Source organism: Canis lupus, chromosome 33 (genome assembly GCF_011100685.1).
Source record: "Canis lupus familiaris isolate Mischka breed German Shepherd chromosome 33, alternate assembly UU_Cfam_GSD_1.0, whole genome shotgun sequence".
Lineage (NCBI taxonomy): Eukaryota > Metazoa > Chordata > Mammalia > Carnivora > Canidae > Canis > Canis lupus.
Genome location: NC_049254.1, coordinates 29,101,559 through 29,127,307, shown reverse-complemented (window position 1 = coordinate 29,127,307; position 25,749 = coordinate 29,101,559). Strand labels below are relative to the sequence as shown.

Sequence of the window (25,749 nt, the reverse complement as noted above, 5' to 3'; positions counted from 1 at the left end):
CTTCTCCCTCTGCCTCTGCCTGTGTCTCTGCCTCTCTCTCTGTGTTCTCGTGAAAAAATAAAATCTTTAAAAAAAAGACTTAGAAAAAAGAGGGGAAAGAGTTTTCAGTCCTGGTAACTGCATTTGTAGCTAATGAAAGGTGTTAGGAGCTCATAGCCTGAATTGGTGGATTCTATTAGTTGAACCTTTAAAAATACTCGTCTTAATTCATAGATTATAAATCCATATAGAAGCGATAAAAAAAATCTCTTTCAGATTTAATTGGTATAATTCCTTACAAGGGATTCTGGGAAATTTATTTCAAAAAGCCATGTGCAAAGACACATGATCATGGATACACAAAACTTGTCATGCACTTGTCATGCATGCTCACAGACACAGGATCTATTTAATTTAATGATCATGTATTTTTAATTTTTTGGTTGTATGCATTGTGGGGGGGTAAAGAATTCTTTTGATTAAGGAAACAAAAAAGGAAATGTCATAGTTTGGGATTAATAGAACACTATTGGCAGTTGATTCTAGTCTCAGGTCTGCGTCTGAACAGCTGCCTGACTTGGAATAATCAGTGTTAGATCTCTGAACCTGATTTTAAATATCCAATTTTGGGATTACATAGGGAGTGATTTCCAGATCCTTTCTTAGTATGTATGGAACTTTATGTTTACATGAAATCTTCTATAGCACTGTAAACATCAAACCTATTAACCATAGATCTGCTTAGGCTGGTGACTTTCCCTCTGTACCTCTATCCCTAATGAAAATCTGATTGGGTGAGTAGATTTATTTCTAAACTTTTTATTTTTGTTAAAATAATATTTTCAATTCTTGTCCTAAATTTTGATGCTTGGGCATTTTTGAAGTCTTTTTCTTTCTTACTTTTAATGGAATTGTAAAGTGCTGGAGTAGGAGGGGCCTTGGTGGTTTTTATAATTCATAAGTCTTTTTTTAAGACTTTATTTTTAAGTAATCTCTACACCAAGTATGGGGCTTGAGTATATAACTCCAAGATCAAGAGTTGCATGCTCTACTGACTGAGCCAGCTAGGTGCCCCTTAAGTGGTGAAGATGGACTTCAGGTTGTCAGAAGTTTCTTCCAAATTTTGTGTTTATGATTTTTTTCCTTCTTAGGGAAAAAGTCCATAATTGTCTTCAGATTGTACAAAAGATCCAAGACCCTTTTTGATACGGTTGGTTCATCTGTGACAATTACTCATTAAACCACTTTAAGATTCAGTTATTATGGTTTCGGTTTTTTAAAATTTTATTTATTTATTTATTTATTTATTTATTTATTTTTTAAAGATTTTATTTATTTATTCATGATAGTCACACAGAGGGAGACAGAGAGGCAGAGACACAGGCAGAGGGAGAAGCAGGCTCCATGCATCGGGAGCCCGACGTGGGATTCGATCCCGGGTCTCCAGGATCACGCCCCGGGCCAAAGGCAGGCGCCAAACCGCTGCGCCACCCAGGGATCCCGGTTTTTTAAAATTTTATTTATTCATGAGAGACACACAGAGGCAGAGACACAGGCAGAGGGAGAAGCAGGCTTCATGTAGGGAGCCTGATGTGGGACTCCATCCCAGGACTCCAGGATCACGCGCCAGGCCAAAGGCAGGTGCTCAACCGCTGAGCCAACCGGGCATTCCTTATTCCTCTTATAATGTTGATGCTAAGTCAACTACCCTTTAATAGTTCCTTGTATGTTAGTGATTTCCTCCTCTCCCCAATAAACTGGTTAACGTTTTCTATTTCCAGTCCTAGACATAACCTTGAACCCCAGATTAGAATCTTTTTTTAGGGCAGCCCGAGTAGCTCAGCCGTTTAGCGCCACCTTCAGCCCAGGGCCTGATCCTGGAGACTCGGGATCGAGTCCCATGTCGGGCTCTCTGCTTGAAGCCTGCTTCTCCCTCTGCCTGTGTCTGTGTCTCTCGTGAATAAATAAAATCCTTCAAAAAAAAAAAAGAATCTTTTTTTTTAGCAGTGCTTCTTACATTTTAATGGGCATACCGATCACCTGGAGAACTATCTTGAGTTATATATATTGAATTTTAGGTGATAGAGGTATGTAAAATGAATATTTTGATACAGTAGATCTGGAATTGGTTCTGTGATCCTGCATTTCTTTTTCTTTTTTTTTTTTAAAGATTTTATTTATTTGTTTGTTTGTTTGTTTATTGAGAGAGAGAGAGTAGACTCCTCGCTGAGCAGGGAGCCTGAGTTGGGGCTCAGTCCCAGGATTCTGGGATCATGACCTGAGTTAAAGGCAGATGCTTGACCAATGAAGCCACCCAGGCACCCCTGTGATCCTGCATTTCTAATGAAATCTTAGATGATGCTATTGCTAGACCACAGTTTGAGTAGCAGAGGGTTAGGACTATATGTACCTTGAGGGGAGAGGCCTTGTGCTAATACACAGAATCCAGCATGTTTCCCTCTTCACATTTGTTAATTCACTTATTGTTTTCATTTTACCTACAAGCTGTAAATATGTATTTATTAGGTATAAATTACTAGGCATACATATGTGATAAAGTGTAAGTTCTGTCTTCCTTGAACTAGTTTTTAGTCTTGTTTGGTAAACAAAGGAATTAAATTTGATTATGTTGGCCTTGAGTTGGTTGTGCATAGTAAGGTGTTCAAAGATTAATTAGATGAATGAAGTACTTGTGGGATATCCAGTAGACATTTGATCTGGACTATTCTTAGTTCTTTTTTATTTTCTCTTTTTTTAGAGGGAGGTAGGGACAGGGAAAGGGACAGAGCAAGAGGGAGAGAGAGAATCTTACATATAACCTACAGTTACTGTGCTGCATTTCATATTTGGCTAGTTATATTTGTCATCTGCCAAAACGAATAGGCTCCTTTTTCATGTGAATAACAGGGCTTCGGATATATTGAATTTGAGATGACAGAGGTATATAAAAACAGAGTTGTCCTGTAAGCATTATAAATGTGGCTTTAGTAAAAAAAAAAAAAAAAAAAAAAGGTTGCTATTACTGTCTTGAGAATAGTTACAAACATATAAGGAAAGAACATTATTAGAGGGAGCCTTACCTGTTTTGTTATTTAATCATAACCATAATATTGTGCATAGGTGATTTATGTTTGTTTTGCTTTGACAGTACTAAAAATCATGTGAGATTTTCTGCATTCTAACACTAAGTATATAATCTGGTATTTCAGCAACAAAAATGTGTTTAAACACTACATGTTAACAAAATAGTGTTTAAATTTTTTTCTTTGATATGGTACAATTGAAGAGGCTTATGTAATTTTTAGGTAGGAGGAAAATTACAAATAATTGCAATACTAGGAAATGGTTTTAAAAAATTGAGTTGCCATATGAAACAATGTTAGAATAAATTGTTTTAATAATATGGGAAAACACTGAATAGAAAAAAGCATGATACAAAATTGCATATCATATGATCTCAGCCAATTAAAATGAGTAAATAAAAAGACTGTAAGGAAATATATCAAATTATGTAACTTCTTGGGATATGGGATACAGATTTATTTTTTTTAGTTTACTATAATATACATAATTAACTCCCCAAAAAGAATTTCTATGAGAAGCATTCCATAGAAATAACAACAAGAGGTGCCTGGCTGGCTCTGTTGCTAGAACATGTGACTCTTGATCTTGGGGTTGGTTGTGAGTTCAAACCCCACGTTTGGTATAGAGATTACTTAAAAATTAAAAAAAAAAAAAAAAATCTTGGGATTCCCTGGGTGGCTCAGCGGTTTAGAGCCTGCCTTTGGCCCAGGGCATGATCCTGGAGACCCGGGATCAAGTCCTGCGTCAGGCTCCCTGCATGAAACCTGTTTCTCCTTCTGCCTGTGTCTCTGCGCCTCTCTCTCTCTCTCTCTCTCTCTCTCTGTCTCTGTCTCTGTCTCTCAGGAATAAATAAATAAAATCTTAAAGAAATGACAACAAAATGATCTGTGGTTTTAGTAGACTTTCTCATCAATTTTAGTGCAACTACTGAAGCTTTACTGCGTATCTAATGTTTCTGGACAATTTTTTTTTTGTTGTTGTTAGCTGAAATGCATTCATCAGAATCATCCATGGAACTTTAGAAAGTATACATACCCCCAGAGATTCTGATTAAGTAGATCAAGAGCAAGATTAGCATGCATAGTTTCTTAAACTCTACAATTGACTTAAACAGGCACCCTAGCTGAGAAAGTTGTCTATAAGCAGAAGCTGTTTTTGTGTGATACTTTGCACTTAGCAGCAGCAGATAGCAGTTTTTGAACTAACAATTTAAAGCTTTCACCTGCATTTAGTTGTTAGACTTAAGGGGAAAGCAACATATTTGGGTCACAGAAAATAAATCCAAATCCAATATTGTCTAAAAGCTAGCTAGAAAGAAAAAACCTTATGAAATATTCCATTTAATAATATTCCATATCTAATTCATGGTTTGTTTGGTTTTATCTTTTTTTCCCCTAGTGAGTGGAGTGCCATAGAAAAAGAAATGGGGGATGGACTGCAGAGTGCTGGTCACCATATGGATGTGTAAGTACCTAGAGCATTTAAGGTAAAACCGAAGGTAAAGTTTAGTGGTGAAATGTTAGTGATTCTTTTGTTTTTATCAAGTTCGCTGACTTTTACATTATACGCTATGTATCCAGATCTGACTTACACAAGTTTATTTCAGGAATGCAAAGTTAATTTAAAACATTCAAAAATCAGTCCGATTCATATATTAGTAGAATAAAGAAGAAAACATGCATATTTATTTCAATACATGTAGAAAAACATTTGAACATCCACTCATAATAAAAATTCTCATCAAACTAGGAATAAAAGGAATTTCTTCAGTTTAAAACTTAAAGCTACTATTGTACCTAATAGTGAAATTTTGAAAACTTATAGATAATATTGTACTTAATAGTGAAATACTGATGCTTTTTCCTAAGATCAAGGAGTAAGACAAGGTTGTCTGCTCTTACCACTGCTAGTAAACATTGTACTGGAGGTCCTAGTCAGGCAAGAAAGAGGCAAGAAAATCAAATAAGAGGCATAAATTTAGGAAGAATTAAAAGTATCTTTTTTTCTTATAGTTAACAGGATCTTTTACATGGAAAATCATAAAGAATCAGCCAAAAATATTATAGAACTAACAACTGAATTATTTTTTTTAAGATTTTATTTATTTATTTATGATAGACACAGAGAGAGAGAGAGAGAGAGAGGCAGAGACACAGGCAGAGGGAGAAGCAGGCTCCACGCAGAGAGCCCGACGTGGGACTCGATCCCAGGTCTCCAGGATCATGCCCCAGGCCGAAGGCAGGTGCTTAAACCGCTGAGCCACCCAGACTGCCCCTAACAACTGAATTTAACAGGGATGCGGAATACAAGATCAATATATAAAAACAAGTTTTTATATACTAGCAACAATAATTGGAAAATAAAAATTGGGAAACAATACTTTTTATAATAGCATCAAAACAAAATATTACGGATTAATTTCATGAAAGATGTGAAATACCTCTACACCTCTACACTGAAGACTTAATATATAAATAACATCGGGCTCCCTGCATGGAGCCTGCTTCTCCCTCTGTCGCTGCCACTATCTCTGTCTCTCATGAAAAAATAAATCTTTAAAAAAAAACTGCTACTGAGAGAAAGTTTTAAAGACCTAAATAAATGAAGAGAATAAATATATGTGTTCATGGGTTGGAAGACTCAGTAGTGTTAATATGTCCATTCTTCCCAAACTGCAGTCCCAATCAAAATTCTGATAACTTTTTAATGGAAATTGGTATACTAATTCTAAAACTTACGTGGAAATTTAAAGGACTTAGAGTAGCCAAAATAGTCTTGAAGAAGAACAAACCTGGAATATCTTACCTGATTTCAAGACTTACTATAAAGATACAATTATCAAGATAGGTATTGACATAAAGGGAAGCAGATCAATGGAACAGAATAAAGTCCCAAAATAGACTGGCATTTAAATAGTACATTTCGGGGTGCCTGGGTGGCTCAGTCCAGTTAAGTGTCTGCCTTTGGCTTATGTCATGATCCCAGGGTCCTGGGATTGAGCTCTGCATCGCGCTCCCTGCTCAGTGGGGAGCCTGCTTCTCTGTCTTCCTCTTGCTCATACTCTCTCCTCTCTTTCTCTCTCAAATAAATAAATAAATAAAAAATTTTTTTTAAATAGTGCATTTTAAGAAATGGGTTCTGGAATTATCTACATGGGAAAAAAAAAGTTAGCCTAGAGCTATATCTCATATGTTACTAAAAACTAATGCAATTTAGGGACACCTGGGTGGCTTAGTCTGTTAAGTGCCTGCCTTTGGTTCAGGTCATGATCCCGGGATCCTGGGATCTGTCCCTGCACTGGGCTTTCTGCTTATAGAGCCCGCTTCTCCCTCCCTCTCTCTTTCTCTGTCGTTCCACCTACTGTGTGCTCGCTCTTTCTCTCTGTGTCAAATAAATAAAAATAAAATCTTAAAAAAAAAACTAATGCAATTTGAATCACATACATAAGTATAAAAGCTAAAAGTATAGCTTTTAATAGAAAATACATGAGAATGTTGTTGCAACCTTCAAATTAGTAAAGATTTCTTAAAGAGAACATGAAAAGAAAAAAAATTTTAAGTGATAAATTGTTCTTTATCAAAATTAAACATTTTGCTTATCAAAAGATAAGAACTCCTGGGGAGGGCGGCCCCGGTGGCGCAGCGGCTTAGCGCCGCCTGCAGCCTGAGGTGTGATCCTGGAGACGAGTCCCATATTGGGCTCCCTGCATGGAGCCTGCTTCTCCCTCTGCCTGTGTCTCTGCCTCTCCCTCTCTCTGTATCTCTCATGAATAAATAAATAAAATATTTTTTAAAAAAAAAGAACTCCTGGGGAGTTAGTGTTAGAGAAGATGAAGCAGGTGTGGAGACATAGGGTATATTTTTCTTTTCTTCCCATGCTAACAAATCAGAATTAATTTGGAAAAAAAAAAAAAGTTGCCTATTATATCATACAGAAGTAGTACATGGTATAACCCATGTCCTTAAGGAATTTATAATATGATTGAAGAAATAAAACTAACTCATGAGACATGTGATAAAATTTAGGTTCTGAATTGTTGATAAAAGATCGGAAGGTGGGGGGCACCTTGGTAGCTCAGTTGGTTAAGTGGCTGACTCTGGCTCAGGTCATGATCCTGGGATCGAGACCTGAGCCCTCCCTGCACAGCAAGGAGTCTGCTTCTTCCTTTCCCTCTGTCCCTCACCCCCACTCATGGGAGTGTGTGTGCTCTCTCTTTCTCTCTCAAATAAATAAACTATCTTTAAAAAATAAAAGATTAAAAGTGGAGTGATGACTAAGGACTTAAGTAGTCTGGGAAGATTTCCTAGAGGTGCTGAGATATGTCCTTGTAAGATTTGGAGAAGCAGGGTGGAGAGTTGCACTTTTCTGTACAAGGAAGAACTCAGTCAAGTCCAGGAACGAGAATGGGATGATAAAGAGGGGTTTGTCTGTGTCAAAACAGAAGTTGCTATTGGAAATTAGTATAAAATAAGACTACTCAAGTTTTTTGTAATCTTCTTTACTCTATTTTTCCTTTTTGTAGCTTTTGGCATTACTGTATATAGTTGCTGCCAGGAACATTTGAGCACCAATTATCCTAAACTCTTATTTTTTCTACAGGTTTTGTAGCCCTTTCATAAAATACCTTTGAACAAAAGATAGTATAGTCTTATGGTGCTTCTTAAGCTGCCTGTAAGAAGGACCTTTTTTTGTTTGTTTTTTATTTCCAAGCCATTGCTGATTAAAACATTTTGGTAAAATTCAGTAAAATTTTTATGGTAATTAAACATTGCCATGAATATTTCTGAATGCTATTCTCACTTTGTGTACTTACTTTTGTTACTGATGGGTAGCAAATGGTCTGTGGACCACACTTTGAATAGCACTTCTTCTGATCATTAATACTTTGTATTGTGATAAAAGTTTGTGTGCATCGTTTTTTAAATAGGTATGCATCTTCTATAGATGATATTTTGGAAGATGAAGAACATTATGCAGATCAGTTAAAGGAGTATCTGTTTTATGCAGAAGCATTGCGGTAAGTATAGTAAATGTTCAGATGCAGCCCTGTGGCTGGTCACCACTCTCTTCATACATTTCCAGAAAGTAAAGATAGTAAGGTGGTTTTTGAGTGAATTCACCCCCCAGGTATTGAATGAGGTCTCATTGTATTCCTCTGTATTGCAGAGTGCTAAGCATAGATATTTAAAGCAAACCCTGTTTGGGGCATCTGGGTGGTCATGATCTTGGGGTTCTGGGATTGAGCCTCCCTCCTTCAAGCTCAATGGGGTGTCTGTCTTTCCCTCTCCCCCTGCTTCTCCCTCTGCTTGTTCTCTCTCTCTGTCTCTCTAATAAATAAATAAGATCTTAAAAAAAAAACAAAAAAAAAAGACAAGCCCTGTTCTTGAAACATAATTTTGATAAAACTCGTCAGTCTCCAGGTCTATCTGTATGTTGTTCTTTCTACTTTTTTAAGTTTGAAGATTGATTGCAAAATACAGATTGAGTGTATGTAGCCCTGTCACTAGGCAATATGTTGCCATTTTTATTCTGTGGTTTTTTCCACATCTGCTTATCCTCTTAAGGTTGTATTCGTTCTTAATATCAGCACTTTGTCTTCTCTTTTTATGGTATCTCCTACGGAGCCAAACATTCTCTGGTACACAGTTCTATTTAAGAAGAAATTAGTATACTTTTTCTGCCCAATTTTGAAAAATGAATAATTTTCTTGGAATAGATGGCTTTTGGTCACAGCCACTTTGGTTATTTTCCTGTCACTTTTAAAAGCAATGTAAGAATTCTGTTAGTACAGCAGAGTACCTGTTTTCCTTTAGCTGTTTAGTAACTGGTGTAAAAACATCCACACATTGTTAGCCTTGTTCATTCTCTGAGTAGTCAGGAGTTTCACCAAGGTATTTTCAAGTTACCAAGCAAAAGAAAGTTGCTGAATACAGTGGATTCTATATAGTTCTTTTTCTTAAAGATTTTATTTATTTATGCATGAGACACACACACACACACACACACGCACAGACACAGGCAGAGGGAGAAGCAGGCTCCATGCAGGGAGCCTGACGTGGGACTTGATCCCGGGTCTCCAGGATCATGCCCTGGGCCGAAGGCAGACCCTCAACCATTGAGCCACCCAGGCATCATGCTAGATTTAATTTTTATATTGGGCTACTCCATTTTAAACCTGAAAATCCTGTGTGCACAAGTTCTCAGCCTGTTAAGACATTGTGAATCCTACCCCTCTATCCCTAAATTTTTTTTTTAATATGTTAAAAGAGAAACCACAAAAATTAAATGGTAGCACTTTTTTTTCATCCTAGGGCTGTATGCAGGAAACATGAGCTTATGCAGTATGACTTGGAGATGGCTGCTCAGGACTTAGCATCCAAAAAGCAGCAATGTGAGGAACTGGCAACAGGGGTGAGTGTTTCCATTTAGGTCTCAGTGCATATCATTGCAGCAAGCCATACAAGGAGTGAGTTGCAGCTGTAATACTCAAGATGTCTGTAGCTTTTATAGGGTAATAATTTATAATTCTTTGGGTTGTGATCTTTATATAAATACATAGGCCAGTAAACATTGTATTATATAGCATTGGAAGAAATTCTACCGAGGCACCTGGCTGGCTCAGTTGGTGGTACTTGTGACTCGACTTTGGGGTTGTGAGTTTGAGCCCCACATGGGGTGTACAGATTACTTAAAAATAAAATCTTAAAGCAAAACAATTCTGCCAACATTGCTCTATGTAGTAAATGTCTTTTCATTTATGTTAAGTCCAGATGAAAAAACATTCTTTGTGATTGAAATAATGACCTTTGTCAGGTTTAATTTTACAAAGTATATGATGAAAATTTTGGCTTACTTTGAAAAGCCTTACCCAGTTAGAATCAGTGCAACTCTCCTAAGAAGGAGCTTTTGGTGTACCGTGAATCCTTGCGAAGAAAATTCTGTATCTTATGGTATGAACCTTAGATTGTTTTTATAATCAGCTTTCTACTGTCCAACCATTTTATTGGAATAAAGTAGCTATTATATTAAGAATATACAATCTGGAAATAATGAAATAGTGACAGTGCCACCATTTATCAGTCACTTCATAGTTAACAAGTATTTTGGTATGCCTAAAAAGTCACAGATACATGTGGGAAAAGACCATTGACCACAAAACATGTATGCACTAGGCTTGATTTATTTTTAGAGCTCGGGAAATTTCCAGGCCATTTTCAAAGAGCATGGTTCTGTACTCCTACATGTGAAGGGAAAAATGTTTCTCTCAGTAAACTCTAGAGAGTGAGGAAGTGTAAGGCAGTGATGCTGGAGGCTTCCTTCCAAGGGAAAGCATCCTATTTTATTGAACGATACTCAAATTTCAGTGTGTGTTATGCAGATTTTAATGTTTTTTTGTTTATTTTAGTTTGGTCTATTTCCTTTGTGACCTGTTGAATTTTACCTATTTTTTTTTTTATTTTTATTTATTTATGATAGTCACAGAGAAAGAAAGAGAGAGAGGCAGAGACATAGGCAGAGGGAGAAGCAGGCTCCATGCACCGGGAGCCTGATGTGGGATTCGATCCCGGGTCTCCAGGATCGCGCCCTGGGCCAAAGGCAGGCGCCAAACCGCTGCGCCACCCAGGGATCCCGAATTTTACCTATTTTTAATGTTGTAGAGAAATTTAAAAAAATATGACCTCTAAAGAAATAACTTGCCTAATAACTTCACCCAGAAGTTTTCCATTTGGTTAAGAAGTTTGGTTAGAATTTCTTTTTTCTTTTTGACTATTCTATATTATTCCAGTGTTAGTAATCATTTTTAGGAGCCCCCTGGTTTTAAGACTTACAATGCTTCTATCTGAGGTAGGGGGGAAATGGCAAAAGTTTTCTGTTACCTTAAAAAAAAAAAAAGTTTAATCGTGGTTTAAATATACATAACAAAATTGGTCATCTTAACCATTTTTTAACCTGTTTTTTTCTTTTCCTTCTTCTGTTTATGAATATATGTATCTATCCATCTATGTTGATTTTAAGTAATTTCTACACCCATTGCAGGGTCCAAATTCACAACCTCGAGATCAAGTCACATGCTCTACCAACTGACCCAGCCAGGTGTTCCTACTTTTCTGTTTAAAAAATAATCTTTGCTCTTACGATTTCAGACTTACAAAATAGTGGGAAAAAATTTAGTATAGCTATTGAATTTACATTGATATAAATTAAGAGCAATTTTTTGAGGGCGTAGGTTAATGAATGGTTATACTAAAGGTCATCTTAACCATTTTGAAGGGTACAGTTCAGTAGTACATACATTCATGTTGTTGTGCGACCAACCTACAGAACTCTCTTCATCTTGAAAACGGAAACTGTACCATTAGATGTCAGCTATGTCCCTTCCCTCCAGCCCTTGTCAATCACCATTCTACTTTCTGTCTTTCTGACTTGAGAAAGCGTAAATTAAGTAGAATCATATCATATTTGTTTTTTTGTGACTTTCGTATTTCCACTTAGTATAATGTTCTCAGGTTCATCCTTGTGGCTTGTGTCAGAATGCTCCTCCTTTTTCAGGCTGAATAATATTTCTTTGTATGTATGTGCCGTATTTTATTTATCCACTCACCTGTTTCTGTTTCCTTTTTAGACTGTGAGAACATTTTCTCTGAAGGGAATGACCACTAAGCTCTTTGGTCAAGAAACTCCAGAGCAGAGAGAAGCCAGAATAAAGGTGCTAGAAGAACAAATAAATGAAGGAGAACAGCAGTTAAAGTCTAAAAATCTGGAAGGCAGGTAAAAATGCTGAGATGTTGAACAAAGCTACACATATGTACTACATGGCAGATTGTTTTTTAATACCATTTCCCATCTTCATTAACATTTTTGCATTATAGCCTATTCTCCTAGGGCTTTTTTTTAAGGTTTTATTTTTAAGGAATCCCTACGCCCAGTGTGGGGCCCGAACTTAAATCCGTGGTATCAAAAGTCACAGGCTCCACTGACTAAGCCAGCCTGGAGCCCCTCTGTTGGTTCTTCTAAAACATAGTGATTGAGGGACATCTAAGTGATGCAGTTAAACATCAGACTCGTGGTTTCATCTCAGGTCATGATATTGTGGTTGTGGGATTGAGCACCATCAGACTCTGCACTGAGTGCAGATTCTGCTTCTGAGTCTCTCTCTCTCTCTCAATCAGTCAGTTTTTAAAATAAAATATAGTCGGGCAGCCCGGGTGGCTCAGCGGTTGAGCATCTGCGTTCAGCCCAGGGTGTGATCCTGGAGTCCCGGGATTGAGTCCCACGTCGGGCTCCCTGCATGGAGCCTGCTTCTCCCTCTGCCTGTGTCTCTGCCTCTCTCTGTCTGTGTTTCTCGTGAATATAATTAATTATTTATTTATTAATAAATTATTATAATAAAATCTTAAAAAAACAAAATAAAATAAATATAGTGATTGAATCCTAAGAAATTTCAATTATTAAAAATCATGTTATATAAAAACAGTTTTTGTATGGGGGGGAAGAGTAAGAAGAAAGAATTTCAACTTTATAATACTATTTTCCTGCGCTTCTCCTGATTTCTGTCCTTTGCACATTCCCTTCGTCCTTTCTTCTCCATCACCTAACGAAAGCCTGATCATTCTTCATTGCCCAGCTCTTGTGCTACTTCCTCTGTGAGGCTTACTCCTAGCCTTGCACTTGATTCATGCTACAAGAGCATGGGGTAGTTTTGTTGTGGGTGGTGGCTTGTTCTCTGTGACTGTCCCTGGCTAACCCAAGAGCCCTTCCAAGTCAGTGCTGTGTCTTTTCATCTTTATGTTTCAACATCTTGCATTGGGCTTGGCATGTAATTGTTCCATAAACATTTCTGAATTTAGAAATTTACTGTTTGGCTTATTTTTCTTATTGTTGTTTTTTTATCTGATAATGAGTAGGTCAAGGCAGACCAAGAATGTTTCACTGGTTTTGAGGAATTTTGTTAAGTTTTAGAACTGCTGGCAACAAATAAGTAGAAGTAAACTTTTATGAATGAAATTAAAAAGACAAATGCCTCTCACAATTTTTAAAGCTCTAGTTATCATTTAAAGCGGATGTATAATAATTGTGATACATAATCCGTGTTGTCAAAAAGTATATTTTCCAGTGACCCTTGGAAGGCAACTTCACATGGCATCTGTTGGGCTTGTGAGCCGGTTCAGAGAGCCATCGACAGCTGTTTTATAGGAATAATTTGAAGCCGGGATTCTTGTGGCAAAAATATTGATTATTAAAATGTAGATGAATATATGACTGTCTCTCTGCTTCTTCTTGTGGTATAATTGTTAGCAAGGGAAAAATAGAACTATCTTATACAAACGATAGCTTTTTCCTTCATATAGATAAATAAAAGCCAATGCAAATGAGAACTGGTTATTAGAATTTATAATATATAGTCCTCTTAATTTGAATAAGAGTAATAGTAATTATGCATTTTATTTCAGAGAATTTGTGAAAAATGCTTGGGCTGATATTGAACGCTTCAAAGAACAAAAGAACCATGATTTAAAGGAAGCCCTCATAAGCTATGCAGTCATGCAGATCAGTATGTGCAAAAAGGTACGTGAAGGTACAAGTATATTCAAAAGTGCTTACAAATTCCTTTAAAACTAATTTCTCTTATTTGAACCAGGGTGTTTATTTTTGTTTTAGAACCCATTCTCAAAAGAAAAAAAAAATTCTCCCCCATCCTTTGGAATATTTTCTGGTTTCTTAACTTTGAAAGAATATTACAACCAGAATGTTAATTACTGAGTCTTCATTCACCTAACGTTCCAAATTTGTATGCCCTGTTTATTGTATCTTGTATTTGAAAATACATACCAACAACATTACTTAAATTATATGATGTTCTTGGACGGGGCATAAGATACTGTCCTAACAGTGATATGTAGTACTTTGATTGGAAAATACCTTAAACGTTGTTTGGGGGAAAATGTGGTTATGATATGGTTTGTTGCCATCGTAAGTCTTTTTCATATGACTGATATCCGTAGTAGATGATAAGAACATGGAGGCTTATCCTGTTTCAATATGTGTTTTGATAATGCTGAAATCTTTAAAATGCTGATGTAAGAACAAAATATAAAACATTCCTTCTTGGGGCCCCTACGTGGCTCATTCAGTTAAGTGTCTGCCTTCAGCTTAGGTTGTCATGATCCCTGGGGTTTTGGGATCGAGTCCTGAGGCAGGTTCCCTGCTCAATAGGGAGTCTGCTTCTCCCTCTTCCTCTGCCTCCCCCCTTTGTGTGCGCGCGTGCACTCTCGCTCTTGCTCTCTCTCCCTCTCTGATGAACCAATCAATCAATCGATAATTAAATCTTTTTCTAATTCCTTTTTTATGCCCACGATCTGCCTGTATGTGTCTGTTCGTTAGTACCAGTGCTTTACATACGTCTAGCACTTCACAACTTACCAAGAGATTTAACATGCATTATCTCAGTAAATCATATATAGCAAGATTATTTCTTTCAGTTATGAAGACCTTCTTAGAGGGAAAAATCATACTCCTATAAACAATCTGTGATTTAATTCAACCAAAATGTGTGTTTACTGGTTAGGCACCATCACTTCCCTACTAGCCCTTTCCACTTGGTATCACCAGCAATAGCATATCGAACAAAGATATTTTAAGATGTAAATACTAGACTCTAGGTCATGTGGGCTCCTTTTGTGTTGAGCAAATTCATATTTATGCCTCAGTTAAAGTGTTTAAGTTATTTCACATAGTGGATCTTTGGAGTTAGTTAAGAGAAGTTAAAATCATGACTGATCCGTCTGTACGTGCTGACAGGTGAGTATAATTGTAACAGCTTAATAGTGTTTTTTTTTTTTTAAAGATTTTATTTACTTATTTATTTGAGAGATCGAGTGAGTGTGCAAGCAGGGAGGGGAAAAGCAGAGGGGGAGAGAGAATCCCAGGCCAACTCCACGCTGAGCACAGAGCCTGACATGCGACTTGATCCCATGACCCTGACATCATGAACTGAGCCAAAGTCAAGAGTTGGATGCTTAACTGTGCCACCCAAGTGCCCCCATATTTTTTCTTTGGAGAGGGAGAGAGAGCACAGGGGAGGAGGGAATCTTAAGCAGACAGCATGCTCAGTGCTGAGCCCGACGTGGGGCTCAATCTCACTACCCGAGATCATGACCTGAGGCAGAATCAAGTGTCGGACGCCTAACCGACTGAGCCACCCAGAGCCCCGCAACTTGATAATGTTTTTATCTGTTACTGTCTTCCTGCCAACTCCTGCTGCCTCCCTGATTCACAGATTGCTCCACATTTTGTCTTTTTTTTCTAACCTGCCTTTTTTAATCTCAGGAGGTCTAAAAGATCAGATAAGACAAGTTTTTTTTAGAGTTGTTTTTATTTTGTTTTTATAAAAGACTCTTATATAAGAGTCTTGTGATCTAAGTCCCTTGTGATCTTCTGTTTGCTGCTTTTCCAAAGTAGAATGTAGTGGCTCAAAGAACTATTCTCCCCACTTTACTTAGGGTAGGATGGTTGAGAGTGCTAGAAATTGATTTCTGAATAAAAAAATACCGTTGTAGGTGTATTTGGATATACTGTTGGATGTCTTGTTTGTCTCCTCGTGTCCTAAGATAACCATGGTAAACCATACTTCACTCACATGAGATTAGAAAAATGTGTATACCTTATTTCCCAAGAACAATACTATAAAGTTTCATCATGTTTATTCTTTTCCTTAAGTTGAAAAGATTTTTATATTTGAAAATCTGCAGTATTCTTTTTTTTATTATTTTTTAGAAACTTAAAATTAAGTACAAGAAGATAAGATTATTAGTTTTTCTCAGAATAATGTGGGTATCTATATTCTGTTTATTTTACTTGTATATTAACTTTTAAAATATGCCATACTTTGTTATAATGTCAGCTATCCAAAGTGGTAATTGAATATAATCAAATGGCTGTATTGTAGTAGTAGTAAACCAAAACATATTTTATATAAAAAGTATTATTATCAGCACTTAAAAGTCAGGATCACTTCTAAGTTATTTTCATCAACCTTTTTGATAGTGATTTTCTAATTTGTTAAATCAAGGAGGACTGAGGCTTTTAAGAAATACTTGATTGATTTTTAAGCTATTTTATCTTTTTAAATTTTAAAAATTATCACATGGAAAAAGATATTCTGTGGAAATGGGAAGAAAACTCAGGGTAGCAGTACTTATATCAAAAAAGAACACTATATCATGTTAAAGGGGTCAATCCAACAAGAGGAAATAACAATTTTAAGTATTTACCCAACACTGGAACACTGAAATACATAAAGTAAATATTAACAGACGTAAAAGGAGAAATTGATGGTAATACAATAGTAGTAGGAGATTTTAACACCCCACTTAATCAAAGGATAGGTCATTGAGGCAGAAAATTAAGGAAACAGTATCTTTGAGTGACACATTGGCCCCAGATATATATAGAACATTCCATCTAAAAACAACAGAATACACATTCTTTCCAAGTGCACATGGAACATTCTCCAGGATAGATTGATCACACATTAGGCCGCAAAATAAGCACAATAAAACTTAAGAAGACTGAAATGATACCATTTTTTTCTGACCACAATTGTGTGAAACGAGAAATCAATCACAAGAAGAAAACTGGAAAAACACAAAATAGGTGGAGGCTAAACAGCATGTCACCAAACCTCCAGTGAGTCAGTGAAGAAATCACAGAGTTAATTAAAAAATACATGGAAACAAATGAAAAGGAAAGTACAGTGGTCCAAAATCTGAGACACAGTGAAAGCAGTTCAAAGAAGGAAATTAAAAAAAAAAAAAAAAAAAAACAAAGAAGGAAATTTATGGTGTTAGACGCCGACCTCAAGAAACAAGAAAAATCTCAAACAATCTAACTACATCAAAAGGGACTAGAGAAAGAACAAAGCCCAAGATTAGTAGAAGAAAAGAGCAGAAAAATTATCACAAAAATAACATACTCTCATTGCAAAAATTTAAAAAATTCAAAAGCATATTAGGTGAAAATTCTTCCCCTCTATACATTCACAATCGTTTAGAAAATATACACTTTTCTCTTCCCCACCGAAACAGGACTGTGTTACGTGCTAGTGTGTTGTTTTCGTTTGCTCATTTGATGTCTCGTGGGTGTCTTCCTATGGCAGCGCATAAGATCTCTTATCCTTTCTGACAACGGATACTCTATTAGTACTTGAGCCAGTCTGAGACATTTATAAATTTGCTTTTTGTATTTCATCAGGAGGAAAAAAATAAAAACATTCTTGATTTTTTTTCTAATATTTGAAGCCTTGACGTACTTTAATGTTTAAGTATTAAAATGTTGTTCATAAATTAGCAGTTATTGGAGAATCTTGTTTGTTAAAAAAATACCTTTGTTTCTACCACTTCGTTAGATTTTACTATTTTATGTTGTTGAGGCATATTAGGTATATTATATCAATCATATTAACTTTGTGCTAAAGCCTGCTAAGACCACTGAGAAGGATTTGATAAGTTAATCTGTTACTGGTTTTTATCAAAACATTAGTTGTTAGACTAAAAACTTAATAAGCCATTAATTTTTTTTAAGTCTATTCATTTTTATTGTTGAACTAATAATGTTTTTTTTTTCTTTTGTTTCAAGTATTACATAGGGAAAGTGCCTGAGAACTTGTTTGGTTTACAAATAGAAATGATGCAAACATGATATGAGTAAATAAATTTATGTTATGAACCTTGAAAAACTCAGTTTTCCAAAAAAGAAGTTGTTGTAGCTCTTTCTCATTTTGAAGATAGGCTATGCAAGTGATTCTCTTACTTTTTTCAGAAGCATTAGACATTGACTTATATTAGCCATTGCCAGAAAAATAGTGCCATCTTTGCTGGACTTGTTAGTTACTCCAAAAAGTGAAATTTACTATACCAGGAAGCCAAATACTCTGGCTTTCAGAATTCGTCCAAAATCCTATTTTAAAGTTTACTTATTGAGGAGCCTGGGTGGCTCAGCGGTGTAGTGCCGCCTTCAGCCCAGGCCCTGACCCCGGGTCCCGGGATCGAGTCCCATGTCAGGCTCCCTGCATGGAGCCTGCTTCTCCCTCTGCCTGTGTCTCTGCCTCTCTCTCTCTCTCTCTCTCTCTCTTTGTGTGTCTCATGAATAAATAAATAAAATATTTTTTAAAAATAAAATAAAGTTTACTTATTTATTTTAAATTTTTTTTAAAAGGGAATTCAAGTTTGGACCAATGCTAAGGAATGCTTTAGCAAGATGTAATCCTGTGAAACGAATTTCTCTTCAATCAAAGTGCCCCAGAACAGAAGCACAAGTAAATTAAAAAAAACTTAAGTTGCTACCCAGTATACACAAAAATATAGAAGTTGAATAGATTCAACTTTCTTTAATTTGATTATAGTTGTGTTCATATAGCACAAAAAAGGATGTATTTTAATGAATATTAAATATTATAATTTGAGGTTTTGGGGACTGGTGCTGATTCCAAAAAGTTAATTTGATAATATATACCAATAGATTGTTTGTCAGGCTTCTGAACCAATGACTGAATGTTAAGATGTTAGGTAATTTGTTTGTTTCAATGCCAATTGTTTCTGATCTGTTTATGTAGGGAGTTTTTCCCTAAGATTGAATTCCTATCTTTACTTGGTAAGACCCACTAATCTGTTATAGGGGGTTATTTTTTCTTGCCTTATAGTTGAGCTGTTTGGTTTGACAAAGCTCAGCAGAAACTTAGTGTGAAATCTAAGATTTTCTCCCACATTCATTGATGCCTCCTATAACATTTGCATACACTAGAAAATGCCTTCAATATGGGTTTAACCAGAATTTTGATACTGGTCAGAAATTTTATACTGCCAACAAAGAAGATTCAACTTCTCAGATATATAGTGGAACACATTGTTATGATCCAGGAATTGCTATATAGAAAGTTTTAATTGAATATGTTACCTATAAGCACTAAATTCTTTTCAAATAATTCTTAACCTCAGTGATGAGCCTAAATTTACTCTGCTTGGCTCTCTACACATGGCATTTCAGGGTACAAGATGTAGCATTTCAATGTATAAGATATATGTAGTGAACATATGTGTTAGTATCTTCATTATTAACATCCTTCTTTTCTATTGCTTGGCTGTAATTTTTGTAAAGATAAATTATATTGTTTGTGTATGTGTGTGCGTATGTGTGTGTATGTTTGCGGTATATGTTCAGAAGCCAAGCGCCTCATTTTGCTAGCTTTGCAGTATTTTAAATGGGTTCTCATTATTACTAATTATGTAAGAAAAAGCCCCAGTACTGTTCAGCATTGGACTTTTTTACACGTTTAAAATGTTGCTGGATTTTTGTGCTGTTTGCCAAACTTATACAATAAATAAATGAAGTATTGTGCTGATTTTCATGTGATTTTTTTATTTTAACAAAATGATCTATATATATTAGTATCTGATGCCCTGTGAGAAAATAATACATGCCATATTTTATTTTGAAGTGTTTGGTTGTGTACATTTATCTTAGGCCAAAACGTTGGGTTTTTCAAAAAATAAGATGCTGAAAAGAGATTCAATTTTTAAAATTTTACTGCTTTAAAAAAAAATTGTTAGAAGCAAAGATCATCTGCAGGTACTCATTTCACTCCATTGAATTATATCATCTCACAACTCATGAAATAAAAAATTAAAAGCCTTCTCCCGGAAACTAACCTTATACTAAATGTAAAATGTATTAGTTTTTTTTCTACTAGCTAACTTAATTTGAGAAGGCCATTGTTACCTATGTTTTAAAAGATGGATTAGGAAAAATATTTTTTCTAAAACATGCAAATATTCACTTGGGTTGTATGTTTATTTAGCAATACCTTGACTTGGGTTTATTTTTTTAAAAGTTTCCTTTGATAACACAAATCATTCTTTTTTTTAAAAAAAGATTTTATTTATTTATGAGAGACATAGAGAGGCAGAGACACAGGCAGAGGGAGAAGCAGGCTCCATGCAGGGAACCCGACGTGGGACTCGATCCCAGGACTCGAGGATCACACCCTGGGCCAAAGGAAGGCTCTAAACCGCTGAGCCACCCAGGGATCCCCAGCACAAATCATTCTTTAAAACAACCTAAAAAAACTCTCTTAAACTTGTTTTTTGTTCTTTTATTTGTTTTGTTTTTAAGTAGGCTCCATGCCCAGCATGGGGCTTGAACTCATGACCCTGAGATTAAGAGTTGAATGCTCAGGACGCCTGGGTGGCTCAGCAGTTGAGCATCTGCCTTCGGCCCAGGGCGCGATCCCAAGATCCCAGATCCAGTCCCACAGCAAGCTTCTTGCAGGGAGCCTGCTTCTCCCTCTACCTGTGTCTCTGCCTCTCTCTCTCTCTCATGAATAAATAAATAAAATCTTTAAAAAAAAAATTGCATGCTCTACCGACTGATCCAGCCAGGCAACCCCCCCAAACAAACTCTTCAAGAAATTTTATGATGGAGATCATTTTTGGGACTATGCAGAATAAATATAAAGAAAATAATCTGCAATAACCCTTTTCACTATTTAAAAATCAGAATGCTAAAATGAATTATTAAAGAAGGATGAGCTTTAAATCTTCAAAGCTAAATATAAAAATAAAAGCGATGACTGAAGAAAAATGACTCATTACATTAATGTAAATAGTAACAGAGGAAGATTTCATTTTGACAGCGCACTAGTGATGCAGTTGGTATAGTCAAAGCATTAAAATTAACTGAAGTCATACTTAACCTTCATTTACATCCAAAACTTGAGTATGTCTGAATGAGTCACTGGTAATTACAACATAGCATCCAAAACAGGAACTGCGGGTTCTTAAAATTCAAGCATCTTTAGAATAAACACACACCCAGCTTGGAATGGAACGAAAAACCAAGAGTTATGTAACAAGAATGCTAGGCTTTTTATATCCTTATAATCATTCTTTAGATTTATATGCATACTCTCCCCCTGGGTCGAGTTTACTGATTTCTCATAAAAAGTTTTCCCTATAAAAAAGATTTGGGAATTTCTTTCAAGGGTGAGTAGCCCAGAGAAATAAAATAATAAAAGGTAAAATCCGTGATATTATACTTTCTTCCTAAATTATATAGTTTTAAATGCCTATATATTTAAAAGGAAGGAATAAGCTATTGAAAAAATGAGCAAATTAAATCCAAAGTAAATAGAAGAAAGGAAGAGCAAAATTAAAGGCATTAAAATAGTTATAAAGCCAAAATGTGGTTCTTTGAAAAGATTAATAAAATCAAACCTCTAGCAAACCTCAATGGAAAAAGAAAAAGCACAAATTATTCCTATCAAGTATGAGATGGGAGATGTTACAGATCTTACACTAAAAGAATAACAAGGAATATTATGGGCAACTTTAAATCAAATCAGATGAAGCCAACAAATTCCTTTTAAAAATACAGCTTACTAAAACTGATACAAAATGAAATAGAAAATCTGAATAACGTTATGCCGAAGAAATTTATTATAAAAAATATTCCTGCGAAAGAAAAGTGCACGTCTGGATGGCTTTATTGATGAGTTGTATCAAACATTTAGGGAAGGAAAAGCTTCAAACTTTCAGAAAATAAGGAAAAGGGAATACTTCCTCCCCCCCTTTTATTTTAATGAGGACACTATTACCACAGTACCAAAACTGGCCAAAGAACTTCTCAAGAAGAGAAAGTAACACATCAATATCCTCATAGACACAGAAATTGTTAAACAATGAGCTACTTGTACCCAGCAATCGGAGCATCGCACATCATGATCAAGTAGAGTTTATCTCAGAATGCAAGGTTGGTTTAACATTGAAAGTCAATGACTGTGACCTACCATCTTAACAGAATAAAGAGAAGTATTTTATCATTTTAATGTATGTAAGAAAAAATGATTCAACCCTGATTTATGATTTAAAACTCAGCAAACTGGCAGTGCTGCCAAACGCCCCGGCAGAGAAGCTGAGGTCATCATCGAATTTGAGATATTTAAAGTGGATACACAACTGTTCCAGCAATGCAGACAATTAAGTGCGTCGTGGGCGATGGTGCCGTTGGTAAAACATGTCTCCTGGTATCCTACACAACACGCAAATTTCCGTCTTGAGTGTGTACCGACTTTTTTTGTCAACTATGCAGTCACAGGATTGGTGAGAGCCATGTACCCTTGGACTTTGACCCTGCAGGGCAAGAGGATTATGGCAGACCACGACCGCTGAGTTAGCCACAAACACGTATTTCTAGCCTGTCTTTCAGGGGCCTCTCCACCCTCATTTGAAAATGTGAAGGAAAAGTGGGTGCCTGAGGTAACTCGCCACTGTCCAAAGACTCCTTTCTTGCTTGTCGGGACCCAAATTGATCTCCGAGATGACCCCTCTACGACTGAGAAACTTGCCAAGAACACACAGAAGCCTGTCCCTGCAGAGACTGCTGAGAAGCTGGCCCGGGGCCTGAGGCCGTCAAGGAGCGGAGCGCCCCGCCCTCACACACAAGGCCTAGGGGGTGTGTTTGACGGAGCCGTATGGGCTGCCCTGGAGCCTCCAGACCGAAGAAGAGCCGCAGCTGTGCGCTGCTGTGCACATCTCTCCGGAGCCCTTTCTGCACAACTGGCGTCAGCATCGTACCAAGAGCAATGTTACACTAAAGATTAAGGATTAAAATTCGAAAAAAAAATCGTTTTTGCAATAAAAAAAACTAAACTCAGCAAACTAGGAATAGAGGGCAACGTACTCTGATAAAGGGCACCTGTGGAAAAGCTGTAGTTTAACATCTATAATGTTGGGAACGTCAAGTCCGTCACAGGACAGCGCACTACACGGTATATGTCCCCGTTTCCGTCTGTCCCATCATTGCTGACATTTGTCCAGCTTTCACCCCAACCTTCCTGAAACTATCCCCATCCCCTGTTGCTTCCTATGCTCATTGCTGATCCTTTTCCTCAATATTTGTTGAACTCTGAAGCTGATGGATGCCCCATCGTTGAAGCTCAGAGACTGTGTTCATCAGGTGAGCAATCCCAAGTCCAGAAGGTTTAGCGCATCTATTGATTCAGAAGACAATCATAAAACCATCCCCAGATGAAGGTGAAACTAGTTGATTCAGCGGCAAAAAGCCCAAATGCATAAAACATCCCTTTTATGTAACTATGTGACAGAAGCACCACTCAGCAGAAGACAAGGAGAAAATCTTAAAAACTCAGTTGCTAAGTAAGGTCTTGATTTCAGAGGACACAGCTTAACATGCATCAAATGCTTACTACTAGAGCGGAAACTGAGGCACAGTGCAGTGATGTGACTTCCCTAAGGTCCCCCAGCTAGTACCCGGGAGAGCCAGAGTTTGAACCCGACTAGCATGGATTCAGAGCCTGGACTTTCTGGAGCTTTTTTTTTTTTTTCCTCTTTTGGAAAAGCAGGGGACTTTAGTGTCAAGATACCTAGAGAGGCTCTGGGACAGACCCATGAGGGGCGGGGGAAGGACGGGAAAGGTAACTTTCATGATGCTCAAACTGCAAGATATTTGACAAGAAAGTACCTTCGGCACTACGAGGAGTGTGAGAGGAGGGGGGAACAGAATGGGGCAGTCTGCGGGGAAATACTAGACTAGTTCTCCAACCTAAGCCGTGTGCTGGTGAATCGCTGGGGGAATCTAGGTAAAACGCAGACTCCTGATTCAGTAGTTTGGCATGGAGCCTCGGTGTGCATTTCTAACACGCTTCCAGCTAACGTTAGTGCTCCTGGTCAGACTTTGAGTAGCCAGCTGTCAAATAGAGAGACAGATAGATAGATATAAAATGTGAAATATCACTAGCTATTAAGCTAATGGTTTGGCCAAATCCAGACCTGTTTAGGTGCAGTTATTTAGCAAATGCAGTTATACAAAAAGAAAAAAAAAATAAAAAAAATAAAAAAAAATTAGGCAACACTGATTTCTTAATTCCAAGTTTACGAGTTTATATCAAAAGCTAAATTTAAAACATGTGAAACCTTAATGATATAAAGATGTGTAGATGGGTAATAATGATAAAAAATTAAGACTGAATAAACAAAATATTTTTAAAAAATTAAGACTGAAAATAATATGGTAATAACCAACATAGTACTACAGAGGCTTTCATCAAGTATCATGGAAGACTTCTCATTAATACAGTCATTCAGACATGAGTTTCTCTTCATGCCTTCTTGAAATTTCTCTAAGATGATAGTAAGGAGTTTTGTTTTGTTTTTAATGTTTTTAAAGATTTTATTTATTTGTTTGACAGAACACAAGGCAGGAGGAGCAGCAGAGGGAGAGGGAGAAGCTGAGCAGGGCTCAATCCCAGGATCCCGAGATCATGACCTGAGCCACCAGGTGCCCAAGTTTTTTGTTTTAAAGTACCATTCAAGGCAATGGAAGAAAATACAAGTGTGTACAATAAGTGTTCACAAATGTTGTAAGATAAAAAGATGGAGGAGGTGCTAATTGACTCAGCAAAATGGTGGCCACTGAAACTTCCGTGCCGGCAGCCGAGGCTACTACTGAGAAACAAGCGGATTTACACAACTGAATCCCAGAGAGACTCAGGAATTAGAGGAAATGGGCCTACTAGGGAGAAGGATCTGAGTGAAGTTAAAAAGGGCGAGGAAAGGATTGGCTGGCCGTCTGCAGCAGGAGCAATTAGATCATACGTGGCATCTACGAGGCAAAGCTCATAAGTGAGCAAAAAGCAGAAACAGAGCCTGATGGTTGTCAGAGAAGTGAGTGGGGTGATGGGCAAGGTGGGTGAAGGGGTGGGGGGTAGGGGCTTCCAGTTAGGGAACGAAACGGCAAGCTGTGCGTCCAGGTCTTGACCTTTCCTGCGTATGCTCGAGGGGCCACCACTGCGCATTACTGTGAAACCCCACATTAGTGAAATGATCCGGGCGAACAGTTAATAGATGCAAAGAATCGCCACTAGAGTCGCATCAGACTTCTCCAAAGAAAAATTTCCTGGACACCAAGAAAGAATAGAGTGATGCCTTCAGAGTTCTGGGGACACACGGTAGCCAACCCGATGGCCAAACTGTCGGTGGAGTGGGAGGCGGAACAAAGACACTTCTGAATATGGGCTCTTAAAACAATTCCTGCCCTCGGCACCCTTCCTCAAGAAGCTACTGAGGGATGTTTCACTGAAACAGGAACGTGGGGCGGCCCGTAGGTCGGCGCTTTGGTGCCGCCTTCGGCCCAGGGCCTGATCCTGAGGACCCGGGATCGAGTCCTGCGTTGGGCTCCCTGCATGGGGCCTGCTTCTCTCTCTGTGTCTCTCAGGAATAAATAAAATCTTAAAAAAAAATAAAAATAAAACAGGAACACAGACCGAGGATCAGGAAGCCATGGGGTATACAGGATACAGGAGATCTAACATAAAGACGATGACAAGGACGCCCAGGGTGCGGTGAAGAGGAATTCCGGGCGGCCGCTGACCGCAGCTGGGGGCTCAGGGGCAGGGCACCCGGAAAGAATCTGGATTGTGGCTGAGGTACGGGCCTCGCGAACGTGGTGCAGGTGCCGCGCCTGGGGCCCGCGAGTGGGGCAGGCGCGGCCGCAGCTGGATGACTGAGCAATGGAAACAGGCTGTTGCCACCTTCAAGGAGGCCCCGGGAAACGTCTTGCACGAAGAGAATCAGAATGTGCTGCATGGCTCACCGTCCCTTTCAAAGTTTTTTTGTT

The 25,749-nt window shown here is 37.5% G+C and overlaps 1 protein-coding gene and 1 pseudogene across 1 annotated transcript in view; both read left to right on the top strand.

Moving 5' to 3' along the window:
- SNX4 (sorting nexin 4) overlaps nucleotides 1-19,460 on the top strand; it is a 70,209-nt gene extending 50,749 nt beyond the window's left edge. Inside the window, exons 9-14 of the mRNA XM_038583072.1 lie at nucleotides 4,462-4,527; nucleotides 7,991-8,080; nucleotides 9,375-9,474; nucleotides 11,687-11,832; nucleotides 13,515-13,629; nucleotides 18,277-19,460. Coding sequence (XP_038439000.1) covers nucleotides 4,462-4,527; nucleotides 7,991-8,080; nucleotides 9,375-9,474; nucleotides 11,687-11,832; nucleotides 13,515-13,629; nucleotides 18,277-18,324 — 565 coding nt within the window. The 3' untranslated portion in view covers nucleotides 18,325-19,460. The remainder of the gene's footprint in view (nucleotides 1-4,461; nucleotides 4,528-7,990; nucleotides 8,081-9,374; nucleotides 9,475-11,686; nucleotides 11,833-13,514; nucleotides 13,630-18,276) is intronic.
- Nucleotides 19,461-21,910: 2,450 nt separating this feature from the next.
- Nucleotides 21,911-22,708, top strand: LOC119867272 (annotated as a pseudogene).
- Nucleotides 22,709-25,749: the final 3,041 nt, after the last annotated feature.